The 13,555-nt window shown below is 44.5% G+C and overlaps 1 protein-coding gene across 3 annotated transcripts; it reads right to left on the reverse strand.

The window, feature by feature from the left end:
• Window positions 1-6: 6 nt before the first annotated feature.
• LOC101163362 (cdc42 effector protein 1-like) lies at window positions 7-10,714 on the reverse strand. Of its 3 annotated transcripts, none has more exons than XM_011487849.3 (4): window positions 10,481-10,714; window positions 5,997-6,099; window positions 3,044-3,930; window positions 7-1,287 (listed from the first exon to the last, which is right to left on the reverse strand). In XM_011487849.3, exons 3-4 carry the CDS (start codon window positions 3,516-3,518, stop codon window positions 611-613), a joined length of 1,152 nt encoding a protein of 383 aa, XP_011486151.1. In that variant the 5' UTR covers window positions 3,519-3,930; window positions 5,997-6,099; window positions 10,481-10,714; the 3' UTR covers window positions 7-610. The 3 variants fall into 3 exon arrangements, with proteins under 3 accessions (XP_011486151.1, XP_011486152.1, XP_004080241.1); XM_011487850.3 differs by having other exon boundaries at window positions 5,962-6,099; XM_004080193.4 differs by lacking the exon at window positions 5,997-6,099.
• Between the last annotated feature and the right edge of the window lie 2,841 nt (window positions 10,715-13,555).

Genomic DNA, 13,555 nt, shown 5'->3' on the forward strand with positions numbered 1-13,555 from the left:
AGTGAATGAATAGAAACCCGAATAAAAGCGTCTTTATTGTCAGTTTATTGTTTCAGATCAGCGACGGCAGCGCCTGGATGAGGATCGTGCTGCTGCTACATGTTTACAGAACGTCGGTAAAGATCTTCATGGACTGTATATGAGGTTAACGCTTCCTCTAAAATACAGGAGTTTATCATAAAAAAGGTGCGCTTATAGGAGATCTGCAGCTTCAGAACAAACAGTCCAACCCCCTCCTGTGTCTCCTCCTGCAGCTCACTTCCCTTTTTGCCCCCTGGTGGTAAATTCCTGAGCGAAACCGACAACAGTCCCACTTCTGCTCCGTGTTGCCGCTGCAGAGCGTTTGTGAGAGGAAGTGTGCACAAATCTCAAATGACCGGACTTTTCTCTTTGGCACATCCCTCCGTCTCCAACCGGATCGGTTCTGGTTGAAGTTCAAAGTCCTGGTTTAGCAGCAGGTTAGTATTCCAGACTGTACATCCTTGGAGGTTGAAAAGAAGAGCCCAGCATGAAAGCAAACTGGATTCATGTCGGTGTTTTCATGGATTAAAAGCTGAATATTTACGATTGGACTAACATGGAAAGTTTACGTTCAGTATTTTGGGTTTTCTCAGACTTTTATTTCCTCTTCATCGTCCATGAAACTGTAGAAGGTTTTGTTCTTGGCCCGGTTCTGTGGGACTCCATCCTGGCCCAGTCTGACTCCATAGTGGCGAGCCAGAACATCTGTGGCGCTCTGGAACCGCTCGCTCCCCATCCTGATCCCGACTCGGTCAGGAGATCCCATGAGAACGTCTGGAACTTTACCCGAAAGCCCAACTCTGCCGCGCTCCTCTTCCTCCTCCTCCTCCTCCTCAACCAAACCTGGACTTTTCCTGGTTCCACAGTCCTCCCGCAGCAGCGAATCCACATACGAGATGGTAGCAGAACCGCCCTCTGACCCTTCGCCAGCCAGCCTGAAGGTCGAACCCGCCTCCTCCCCGTCCCACATGCGGCCGCCCTCCTCCTGACGGCCGTCGATCAGGCTGAACACCTCGCTCATGAGAGAGGGCCCGAGGTCAAAGGTGAAGGCGTCCAGCGAGGTGAGCGAGGTCAGAGATTCGGAGAAGGCGGTGGAGCGCGTGGCTTCGCAGGCCACCGTGGAGGCGGAGCCACAGGATGCCACGGCATCCGTCTGGTCGCTCAGCGAGCTGCGCCGAACATCAGAGGCGGAGGGAACGGAGACGGGTGGCTGCTGGCGCTCAGAGCGGGAGAGGCGGGGCAAAGTGACAAAACCGGACTCCAGACCTGAAGAGAGAGTCGAGACGTGAAAATGCAGAAAAAACTTCCCCCCAAACCCCAACTTTTAATAAACCGGACTTAGTAAGAACATCAGTTGTTAAAAATATCTGTTCATAACTGAACATCGTGTTCTAAAAATAAGGTTTCATTTAAAAACTTCACACTTTTTTTTCATAAATAAAGTTGCAAGAAGCAAAAACCCTGTTTTCTTATGCAGCTAAATTAGAATTAAATAGTTAATTTTCTAGTTTAAATTCTTCGTGTTTAGTCAGTCGCCCAGCAGGGGGCAGAGTGGCGCTATTTGAAGGCAGTTTTTCTCCTCCAGGAGGAGCAGGAGGATCATCTATTGGTTCAACAAGGCCGGGCTCTGCTGGAGCAGGTGAGTCTTTGGTTCATCCGGAAGAAACAAGAGTTCAGGTTTTAAGCAGAGGTGGAGTTAAATGAATTCACTTTAAATGGACATTTCTGAGGTCAGAAGGTACTAAACGGTACTAATAAAGATGCAGCAGTTTCATTTTCAACCAGACTACAGGACTAAATCTACAGAAATGAGTAAACATTTAAGGCCCACTCTGAGTATTTCTTAGTTCAAATGGTTGTGAATCAGCAGCAGGAGATGAAAAAACGCCGTTTGAAAAGGATTCTGATCATCCGCTGTCAGACAAACAGATCCATGATCGTCTTTGTTTTCCTCATCTGAGCTGGAATCTGGATCAGAACTGGACGGCTGGATAGCGCCAATATAACTCGCCATTTTTGTTGCAGTGCTAATGTTAGCTTGCGTGTGTGAGAGGCTGTAAGCTAAGGGGAGAGCATGTAAACAGAGAGCTCTCAGTAACTTATGGGTGACAGGAAAGGGAGGCGGGGTGTATTTCTAGTAAACTCCTGCTGCTCTGCAGAAACTATATCCTAGAAAAACGACATCGGATTTTGTTTTTTTGGGGCTAAAAGCGTCATAATCATAATTAAAAGAACGATTTGAATATAGATCAAAAGATGATCGGAGTGGGACTTGAAGGGTTTCACCTTACCCTAAATAATCGGGGTAACTTGGACCGGTCAGACTACAGACCTGGCAGAGTTAGGATTGTTCATCTGTGAGTGAAGACAGTTTGGATACAAACAGAACCAAAACAGAAAAGCAAAACACCGGGCTGGGTTTTAGCACCTCAGACCGGGGCAGGAGGGATTCATAACATGGGTCCAAACGGTTTGCTGCTTCTGGATTCCATCCATGTTGGGAGCCAAAGTATTTGTGCTACTTGCTTAGCTGAGCAGAAACACTAGGAAGCCGACGCCTTCAGGAAAAACGCACTCAAATGAGACAAGTTCCAGCTTTTGACCAAATCTCCGGGTTTTTTTTCTGTGGGTGGCGTGCAGTCGGGTCGCAGAAACAGCCCCCCACAGCCGTTTTGGCAGAAGCTCTGTGCGTTCTCAGTGCCAACGTGAGTCATGGTGATTGGTGAGCACCTCTGAGGTGAATCTGGCTCCTGATCTGTGATTGTGCAGCAGATTGGAGCTAAACTGATGAGCTAGTTTAGTTGATGCTGAAGGCCAAATAGAGGTGCAGTCTTCAGGCGGTTTATCAGCAAATCCTGTAATAGCTGGGAAGGAGGTTGCATCACCAGAAACAGTTTCTTGTGAAACTTCTTTCAAAATACAGGATTGTGGAAAAGCTGCAGCATTAAGGAAGATGCTTCATCTGATCTGCAACCATTTCATCATTGACCATTATTGACCAAATGCGTTTTCGGTTCCTCACCGTAGTCACCGTAGGAGCTTTTCTTCTCGTCCGGCGTGCTTTGACAACTGGGGAAGAGCACTTTGGTGATGGGACTCCCATTGGGCATGTCCACATCCAGCCGGGGCAGAGAGATGGCGTTCTTGATGATGGGGGAAACGGCGGGGGGCGGAGGGGAGAAGTCACTGGATGCATCTCGGGGTCGATTGTCGGATCCCCTCCGGATTTGCCGGAGCGTCCTGGAGAAGAACGCTCCGATCTTGCTGTCGGGGGAAGAAACCGAGTCGGTGTCGCCGCCGTTCCCGTTGGCCGTCCCTCCGTGGTTGCTCAAGAAGGATGTGTCGCCGAACACGTCGCCGCCGCGGCCCACGTGCATGGTGTGGCGGAAGTCGCCCAGAGGAGGGCTGATCATGTCCACCGTGAGGTCGCCTTTGACACGGCGCCGGCTGTGGGAGACCAGGCCTCGGAGGCCGGACAGCTTTTCCTGAAGATTCATGACCCCGGGAGCCGGAACCGCTGCCCAGAAACGCCTTTAATTCCACAAAAACAAACTACAAGCTGCAGCACGGCAGCAATCCCAGCGCAGAGAACAGCTTCCAAATGTCTTTCCAAGGTAGCAACAACGTGAGGAAGAGTGTAACTCCGGGGCCAAACAGTTCCCTCAGAAATCCTCCTTTTGTGTGGGACGGGCCAAACTCCGACCCGCTCGCTGTAGCTGCGCCATGTGCATGTCCTGCCAAAGGAAACAGACACAAATGGAGGAGAACTCTGTGCCGATGCGATCCAGGATGCAGTCGGTCCTGATGGAGTGCGGTCACGCCGCCTGGCTCGCTCCAGGGTTTGTCAACATCAGATCAGAAATAGGTCCAGCTGCAGATGGTTCTGTGGTCCCACCATGGAGCTATCCACTGAGGGCAGAAGGAGGAGAAAAAAGATATCTTTAAAATGCAGAAAAGGCCAAATGTGATGGAAGGACACGGGAAACTGAAACCCACTGAATCTTTAGGGTTTTAGAGTCTCCGAGTTTTTATGATGGGGCGAAAGCTTTTAGGATTCTGGATGAAGAGTGACCGCTGGTCTGGAAAAAGGCTAAATTTAGACCGGCAACACAACAAAGCAAACGCTTCAGGGAATTCCTGCTTTTGTCCTGGGTTGTACTCCCAGAAAGCTGCGGCGTGCTTCATCCAACAGGATTTAAAAAAAGATGTGTTACCATGAAATGTGTGGGATTATCCCAAAAAGCTTTGGGTAAAGATTCTGGTGAGACAGAAGAGGAAACCTTCTGGAAGGAGCGAGTATCCAAACATCTGGACTCAAAATAACTGCATTTCAGGAAGGGTATTAAAGCAGTAAGCATGGTGGTGGTAGTGTAATGATTTGTGGCAGTTTTAGAGCCCCAAAACCTGATGGACGGAACCACAAATTCTGCTTTTATCAAGAGAATCCAGAAGAAACAAAAAGCTCAAAAGGAGGCAGACTTAATCTGAACTCAAGCTAACTGCATTTCAGGAAAAGCCGTAAAGCAGTAGGCATGGTGGTGGTAGTGTAATGATATGTGGCTGCTTTAGAGCGCCAAGACCTGATGGATGGAACCACAAATTCTGCTTTTTCCCAAAAAAATCAAAAAGGAACTAAGAGATCAAAAAGAGTAACTGTGATATTCAGGGAGGGATTTAAAGCAGTAGACATGGTGGTGGTAGTGTAATGATATGTGGCTGCTTTAGAGCGCCAAGACCTGATGGATGGAACCACAAATTCTGCTTTTTCCCAGAAAACCCTGAAGGAACGAAAAGCTCAAAATGAGCGAACTGGATAAAATATACATTTGAAAACTTTAGGGTGTTCTAGACGAAATCTGGATTCAAATCAGATTTTTCCTGATTGTAAACAGTCCTTCCTGCTTGCTAAAACCCTAGAATGTGTCCGAAGACAGACAGTTCTGCACAGAATGAGATCAGAAAAACTCGAATCTTGCACTTATGAGCGGCACAAACCATTTATCGGGTTCTTCTAAATCAACCAAAAACACATCAAAGAAACTCAAGGATTTGTAGATTTGGTGATAATTGGACATTTATGGAGCTTAAACAAACTTCACACCGTAGAATGAAGGCGCTCCAACTACGTTTTCATGCGGCTAAACAACCCAGTTTTCTGCCCCATTTGAATAATTGCAGTCGTTCATATTTCCATACCTTTCCATAAGTCTGTCACAAATTGGCTTTCGGTCATGAGCTCCCCTTTGCCAGCAGAGTAATTGATATCCACTCCTAAAATATTTTGATAGCATAAGGGAGCTCTTAAACGGACCCCTGCTTCTCTTTAAAAGCTCTTCACGGCAGCAGCCCAGCGTCTGCGGGGCCTCCTGCACATACGCGGCCTTGTCTGGCTTCATTAATGACCTGCTACGGTTCATGGGATGGCGATTGCGTCAGGCCACAGGCAGCCTCTCTAATTTGCCGTCGACCGCGGCCCTGCGCTCCACTTCCCCCGGCTGCCGTTTTTCTTTTGAAAGGCGGGGCGGCACGGAGGAAGGGAACACTGGGGACCAGTGTGCCGAGGCGTGAACTTGAGACTGCGTTAGTCCTCACGGGAGCAGTCGGCCAGTTCCCATGAGCTGTGGTCAAAAACCAACGGCCAACTTCCCTGATTAAACAGTAACTGAGCAGCGACACAGACACAATGGCATTCAGACTATGTGAGAAAAAATCCAGCTCTTTAAGGTTAAACTGTGGAATTACCAGCTACAAAACGGAGCCTAAAAGGCTAAAAGACTTTTGACCACACAGCGAGGGTTCGATTCCCTTCTTTGTCTTCCTGCCATTTCGTCCAATCCACTGTCTGCTCTTTTCTGACTTCCACAGTCAGACAAACGCCAACGAGGATGTAAAATATGCTAAATCATTTCAGGTTAGACATTTAAAGCTGTAATCCCTGACCTGGCTTGAAGATCAAAAGCAGGAAGTGGATTTACCCCCGGATTATCCCCTAATCCTTCGTCTCCCCCATCGTCCTCGGTGGGGTGCCGGTCTCTGGGCCGATCCTGCCTGCGAGGCCCCCCTGGTCCGCCCAGATTTCTGTCAAATAAGAAGTACGGCGGTGAATCGGCCGGTTTGAGGAATAGAGAACCGAACGGATTTTAGGAAGAAGACAGAGAAACTGTGAAGGAGAGAGCCGCAAACGCAGGGTTGAGAATGTGAGGATGAGGAGGACGCATTGTGGGGAAGGTGGGGCAAATGAGGAAGCTGTCACCTGCAACAAAACCACGCCGTAAAGAGGGAAACATGACAACAGCGGTTCGGCACGTTTTCAGCTGAAGAGTCATCTTCTGGTGCTTTCACGAGAACAGGTTTCGTAAATAAACACCGAACGGACGGAAAAGTCCGACGAAATCCACAAATCAAAACGCCGCCAAGATGTACAAACAACTTCTGTTGACAATAAAGTCATGTGGAAGAGAAAGCTTGTCCAGATGGAGGGGGGGGGGGGGGTAGCAGCTGAAGAGTGTGATTTTCCACTAAATCCAACGTCTCTTTTCTGTTCTGGAGCATCTTCAGAAGTCCTCATTGGAGCCTTTGCTTCTGTTTTTATTTAGCTCTCCAGTGTACAAACAAACATTTGAATTGCAAAATCAAATTCGTTCGATTCTATAAGCAGAGCGGTTCCCGTCTAATCAGAGGTTTTGGGATGTTTATTAGAGGCTAAACAGTCCTGATGAAGAACTTCTCCTGGATTCTTCTCCATGTACCTCACAGACTGCCGGTCCTCGGTGCAGTCTTTCCTTGAGGTGGCCTTTGCTGGATGTTAACCAGAGCAACCACAGTCTAATGGGAGCCGTGTGTGCAGCGTTCAGCCTGTTGGAAGGCATTCCTGAGGAAAGCATCAGTTGGTCATCAACCATCCTTCTCCTCAGCCTCTCTGCTCTGATTGAAACCACCTTTGGCTCGGAGCGTCTCTCCGCTCACTTCTTCTTTCTCGTGTTTCATTACTCTACTTGTTTTCTAATATTTCTTTTCAGCTATTTGGCCTTCCATCACTTTTCCTTCACATTTTTTCTGATTTCTTTTGTGTGTTTTCTGCGCATGTGGACCTGATTTGCGGTTGTTCTTGTTCCTGGTAGCACTTTTGATGAGGATAATTCAGTCAGAACTTATCTTAAAATCCATGTTGGACTTTGGGTTTGTCCAAAGTTCTCCCTTCTTCTGTGTCCTGTGATCACTAACCCAGCTAACCAGGTGAACAAACAAATAGGATAAGACCACGTTGGCCCTGGTTACCCTTTGGCCTTTAATAAGGCTCCTGTTTTTCCCTCTCAGGCTAAGTATGGTTCCTGCGTTCATACAGATTCATGCTTTAACACCCTCAGATTCTTCCAACGTTCTTCCATCTTCTCCTCCATCTCCTTACTTTGTTGTTGTTTCTGTGATAAAAAAAATAGTTTCACATGTTTTTATCCATAAGGGCAGCACTCAGGTTTTCAAGGACTGCTGAGGTTAACTTTTAGGTCAGAATTGGTCGGATGTTGGGTTTTAAACCCCGGATAAAACCCCAAAACTTTCTGTTTGAACTTGTTCCAAAATCTGACTTTAATTAATCTGTCTTAAATAACTTATTTTAAAATTAGGAGGTAAACATTCTTCTTCCACTTTCGGCTTCTCCCATCTAAACATAGTTTTTATAAAAACCTGTACCAGAATAATTTTTTGACCTAGTAAATCTTCTGTTATGATCATTGATTGTACATGAGAACTGGACTGAGTGACTCCGCCCCTCTGCTGTTCCAAACAGGAAGTGGCTCAAAGAATCCGAAATCCCATTGACTTCTATTAAGAAATAAACAGCTGTTCCTCATTCTATTGGTCAGAAGAACCATTCCTGCTCTGAAAGCTTTTTGAAAATATATATAGTCCTGGTAATCCTCTTTTTTTTATATTTTTTCTGTAGCTATTTAAGTTATAAACTGACCAATCAGTCAATGTAGGTGGAGCCTGCGGGCCCCCACGTCCAACGTTCAGAATGATTGACTGACAGATTTTGTGTACCCCCCTTTCAAGTGGTAGGGGTGTGGTCTTCTGACAAGCTCACTCCTGATTGGTGTGAGTGGTTGCCATAGAAACGTTGATTTAGACCAATCACCCTCGTACTGACCACATCTGGCTCCAAAATGGCGGTGTCCATATTGCAAAAGAATGGGGACTGAATTGACTTCATTTGGTTGGAATTGGAATCAAGCCATTTTCTATTGGTGACGTCACACTCACTCACTCCGTCCATGAGAACTGGACGGATTGTCACCTAAAATGATTGGGGTGTGAAAACTCTACCAAGTGATTTGGTTCCAGACGACTCAAAGCTACGTCTATAAAATCGGTGTGACATCGTTTTAGTGTGATTCCCAGTGAAAACTGTCGCTGATTCCCGGATCTTAGTCAGGAAGCGTCACCGCCAGGTGGGACCAGCTCCTCACTGAGGAGCAACACCTCACTGCAAAGCGTGAATGACATCTGAGGTGGTTCCCAATTTCCTTAACAGTCATTAACGTTCAAAAGCTTTAGAGAATCTTTTCCACATAATCATGGATGACGTCTCAAAAGTGTCTTCAGATGTTTTGCTTTGATGAGTCAGAGAATGTGGGAGAAAATATGAGACACAACTTTGTGCCCAAGTTAGCAACCTTTGAAACAAAATTGGGACCAGTTCCAGACAAAAACTGGATTATTACAGTTTAGGGAAGCTACAAACTCTGTTTACATTTGTACTAGTCCTGCGTAGAATGTATATGAACCCTGGGCAGATTTTTAAGAAGTTCTACTGGTATTCCATGCAACAATAATGCAATAATGATCTAAATATGAGTCAATAATCTGCACATTTCCTCCCGATAGTGTGTTTTAAAAAAGAAAACTTCTGAAGTTATACCTGACTTAAAAACATTATCGGATCATGTTATGCATTACATTTGTAGTCTGTGTTTAAAAATCATGTTTTATCTGATTTTACTTGTTAAACTCAGAATGTGATAGATTTATGAATAATCTCTATTATTGTGTAGTTGCTAATGGAAACCATAAACAAAGGAGAAAAAATTACAAGAGGAATGAAAATGCCTTCAAAGGAAACAAGAATGCGCTCTCGTTTCCTGGACTTTTTTTTCTTTTCTTTTTGTTTTCTGAAAAGGTCTTTTTTTAATAATATTTTAGATTTCACCAGTAAATAAACACTCAATGGAGATTTAAAAAAATATAACTGGATTTCAGTCAAACTCATAAAAAAGTTAAGGCAGTTTTGAAGAAAAGTGAGGTAGCAGTGAATCATGACCATTTGGGGAGGGAGCCCCCCTTTAAGTGAGAAAACAAACAGTTTGAAAGTTCACACCTCTGCATTTGACCATTTCCACACGGGCTGCGTCAGTGGCACCTAAAGGTCACCGAAGGTCGCCACGAAGGAATGTTACAACTCAGGTGAAATCAAGTGAAGAGGAAATGCCGCACAGATGATTTGTTGTCTTTATCGCAAATTTTGACATCATTAGCGCAAATGAGAAACACAGGAACATGTGTTGACCATCTGCCAGAGCAGGAGACCCAAGTGGATGCACCAGGCGTCTACCCGGGGGGGGGGGGGGGATTTGCTGAGGGAATTACAGAGCAAGTTGAACACGAGGTCCAGTCCTGCGTGTTCTCTATAGATTTTTTTCAGTGTCGTCACTGGCTCACTTTGGATTGATCTCCACTGAGGGCTCCAATACGCTCTTTAATCCCCATTTTGTCTCACAAAGTGACCCCCTGTCTTCACTCACTGGCGGGGTCAGAGGTCAGAGGGCCGCTGCCCCCTAACTTGTAACGGTGTCCAACGCTGTCTGAGTTGTTTGTCCCCGTAATTAAAACACTCGAGTCCTGCCAAACTCACGTCGTGTCGCGTTCCACCGAATCAGACAGCATCTTGGTAATGTCATTGACATGTGCAGGGGGGGAAATTGATAGTCCAAGTTATGTAACTTCTGTAATTGTAAGGCAGAGTGATAGAAATCAAAGCGCTGCCAGATTTATCTTGACCAGACTGGCACTGTGGGAACAGTAATGATATACAACTGCCCCTTCTGTCGCACAGAAACATGTGATTAAAAACTCATTTTGTGTCCAGTCTGACCATTAACAACATTTTTGACCATATTTGAGCTTCAACCTGGAAGTTTTACAGGTAAAACTAAATAGAATCTGTGTTTTTGTCTGATTCCCAGGCTTTTCCTGCTTTAAGATGTTAATAAAGTTATTTTAGGAAACTCTGTTTAATGTTAATGTTTTTGGAAAGAGTTAAAATAGCGCAAATATAGGATTTAAAACGCAGCTTTAAAGAGTTATTGCATTCACTGAAATTAAATAAAGATAACTTTATTGTTCCTGAGATTTGCAGACAAAACGGAGATTTACCGAGCGTGAAAAATGTTCTTAAACTCACCTCGGGGACCATAAACACACAAAAACGACGGAATCCGCCTTAATTATGACTCCAGCGTCTGCTTGAGGGGTCCGACGGGCGGCTGGAGGAGTCCGACTGTCCCGCTGCTGCTGCGGGGGAGCGGCGCGCCGGAGGAAAGGGGCGGGCGGAGGTTCAAACCCCAGCCAAACCTCCGCGGAGGAGCTGCGCCCACAGCGGTCCTGAAGGCTGTCGCACGGTAACGGATCTGTCTGCCCCCGGGGGGGAGGGGGGAGCAACACAGCCTGACAGTTAAACCATTTGTATTCTTCAAAATTAAAAATATTAACAAAAAGCGACTTAAAATTGTCAAAATATTGCTAACTCGACGTTTAGGAAACATAAAAAAATGGCTAAATTGCGTCAAAGTGACTGACTTGGCGCTTTATTTATGCTAATGAGGTTTATGCTAATTTAAGCTAACTTCAACGCTTTTTTTAAAATATGAATCCTCCCATTTAAATAGGTAAAATAAATGTATTAATAATTACATAAACTTAAAAAAAACCTTTTGATTATGAATACATACTCTTGTGTTATTTCATGCTAAGTTGTGCTATAAAATTAGCATGGCTAGTAGCTGGAAAATAAGGAAAGCGGCTACATCTGGTGGTTTAGCTGTTTGCCAAATCCTCTAACGTTTTTATGTTCTTGCTTAATCTTTACCAGACAGCTTGTGGTTTTACAAAGTAATAAATGTTTTAATATGTCCAAAATGTTGTAAGCTAGAGATGCACACAAGCTGTTGAGCTGGCATTTACCACATTTACATGGTAAGTAACTGAAGAAGAGATAGGTGATAGTATGCATGCTGAAGTATTTCAATTAAACATAAAAATGTACACAAAATATCTGAAAAATTGTGAATGACATTGCAGTATAATGGAAAGACTGTGTGGTCACAGACCCTCCGGTTTGCTTGGAGCCAGTTTTCAGCTCTGTGGTCGTCGCCATCGTGAAAAATATCTGACATCACCAAAGCCTGGACTCTCTGGGAAGAGGCATCAATACAAAACCAACAAACCTGACACTACTGGGACTGTAAGGCCACTGTAGAGCATAGAGTTCATCAGACAAGCCTAACTGTTGTGTCCAACATTAAAATCAAACAAGAAGAAATAATGAAAATGAATCCAAAGGACAGTTTTCCCAAAAATAAAATGTAAGTACAAAGATGTTTTTTCAGTTTTAAAGACTCACTCCGACGAAAATTGAGTTTTTAACATGTCCTTGTGTCACTTCTCTAATGATGCAGGACATATATAAAGAAAATTAGAATACAAATTTAATTTCTGAGTATTTCTTTATTGAATTTGTTGTGAATCAGGAGCAGACAAAAAACTTTTTGAAAAAGAGCTCCTTTGTGACATTGAACTCTTTGTGCTTTGCAGAAACTGTGTCCTAGAAAACAACACTGTTTTTTTTCTCTTTTTTTTGGGCTAAAAATCAAAAATCTAAGAGATCTAAAAGTAACGCTATCAAAAGAGATCAAAAGATGATTGGAGTGGGACTTTAAGTTTGGCCATTGCTCTTAAAAAGGATAGTAAACATTCCAGAGGAGTTGTCCAAATCACATGCAAGGTTACAGGATAAATGATCTGCATGGGATAAGCAGAGATCCAGGAAACAACAAATGGCACAAACAGTAGCCATGCGTGCACTGCTTTCAGAATCATTGCTCGTGTAAGGCCTCGGGATGTTCATTCATACCCACAACAATCACAGGGTTTTTAGAAAACGGTCACTGCTTGTACTCAGACATGTAATGAAGTCTTCAGGCTCAGAAAATGTAAGAAACTAACCTCAGGAAAGTGTGTGCACACAGCAGTCATGGGATCTGTGCCTGGAAACCGTAAACACTCCAGTACAAACAATCTAGATGGATTACTTCCAAGTTCTGGATCAGGGATGTACCTGGGCCAGCTGTGCTTGGACTGCTCACAACTGAACTGTTCTTGTCAGCATGGATACATCAGTAGAGACAGGATATGCCAAGGAAACTGTACCATTATTCAAAGTGAATGTGTACATGTGGTATATACAAATAATTATAGTGACAGACAGCTGCACAGGAGGAGCAGGAACCAACAGACTGCCCCTTCAAGACACTCGCCCAAGGTCGGGTACCGCTTGAAAATATGTCTTGAACCTCATAAACCGAAGTCCAGCTATAGAATGGTCATGCCAAATTCCAGCAGTCCTAAAAAGGTCCAGCGAGCTTGATTCAAAAACAAGATACTAGTATATTCCAATTTCACGAGGAGTAATGGCTTCTCAGTTTTGTCTGTGCTCCATTTGGCAAATACCGCTGGAAACACTTGCTGTCTGAGTTTCTCAAGATCTTTTCAGGGTATGATGGATCAGATCAAGGAGGCCCTCTGGGCCTTGTCGGTACAGATACAGGCTGTTAAAAAGGCCATCTGTTTCAAACATGAGCCCTCCAGCCTCATTATGAACCAAAAACGTGGCACCGACTTGGATCATCTGCACTTAGCTGGAGCGGATATGAAGGAGTGCCAGTAGCCAAAGAGCTAAATATGATACCAGAGAGTGATTTTACTGTAGGCACAGCAAAAACAGACACTGAAACAGGGAGGGACTGAAAGGGAAAGGAGAGAGCGTAGGAAAATGATTCTGACATTTAAAGCAAGTCTAAGCCTCTTCAGAAGCATTCAAAAATGATTTTCTTTGGAGGGTTTTCCCTTTTTAAAAGATATTTAGAACCAAACTTTGACTAAAACCCATTAAAACCTTCAGTTTCTTTTTGATTGATTCAGAGGTGGATGTTAGTATGTTTGACTCAGTATTCTATTGAAGAACACATTGTCTAACGGGTAAACAGAAGAATTTATGGTTCCATCTGTGACAATATAACATGCCGTCTGTGTCCTGGGCTGCTTCTTACCCCTACACTTCCTCCACCATGTTTGCTGCTTTGGAGCCTTTATTCTAAAATTCTGTTAGTTGGAGTCCAGATGTTTGAGGATGATACCTTCAGGAAGTTCCTTTTCTGTCGCATCAGTCCAGAGAGTATTTGTCCTAGAGCTTTGTGGGTAA

Source organism: Oryzias latipes, chromosome 19, assembly GCF_002234675.1.
Source record: "Oryzias latipes chromosome 19, ASM223467v1".
Classification (NCBI taxonomy): domain Eukaryota; kingdom Metazoa; phylum Chordata; class Actinopteri; order Beloniformes; family Adrianichthyidae; genus Oryzias; species Oryzias latipes.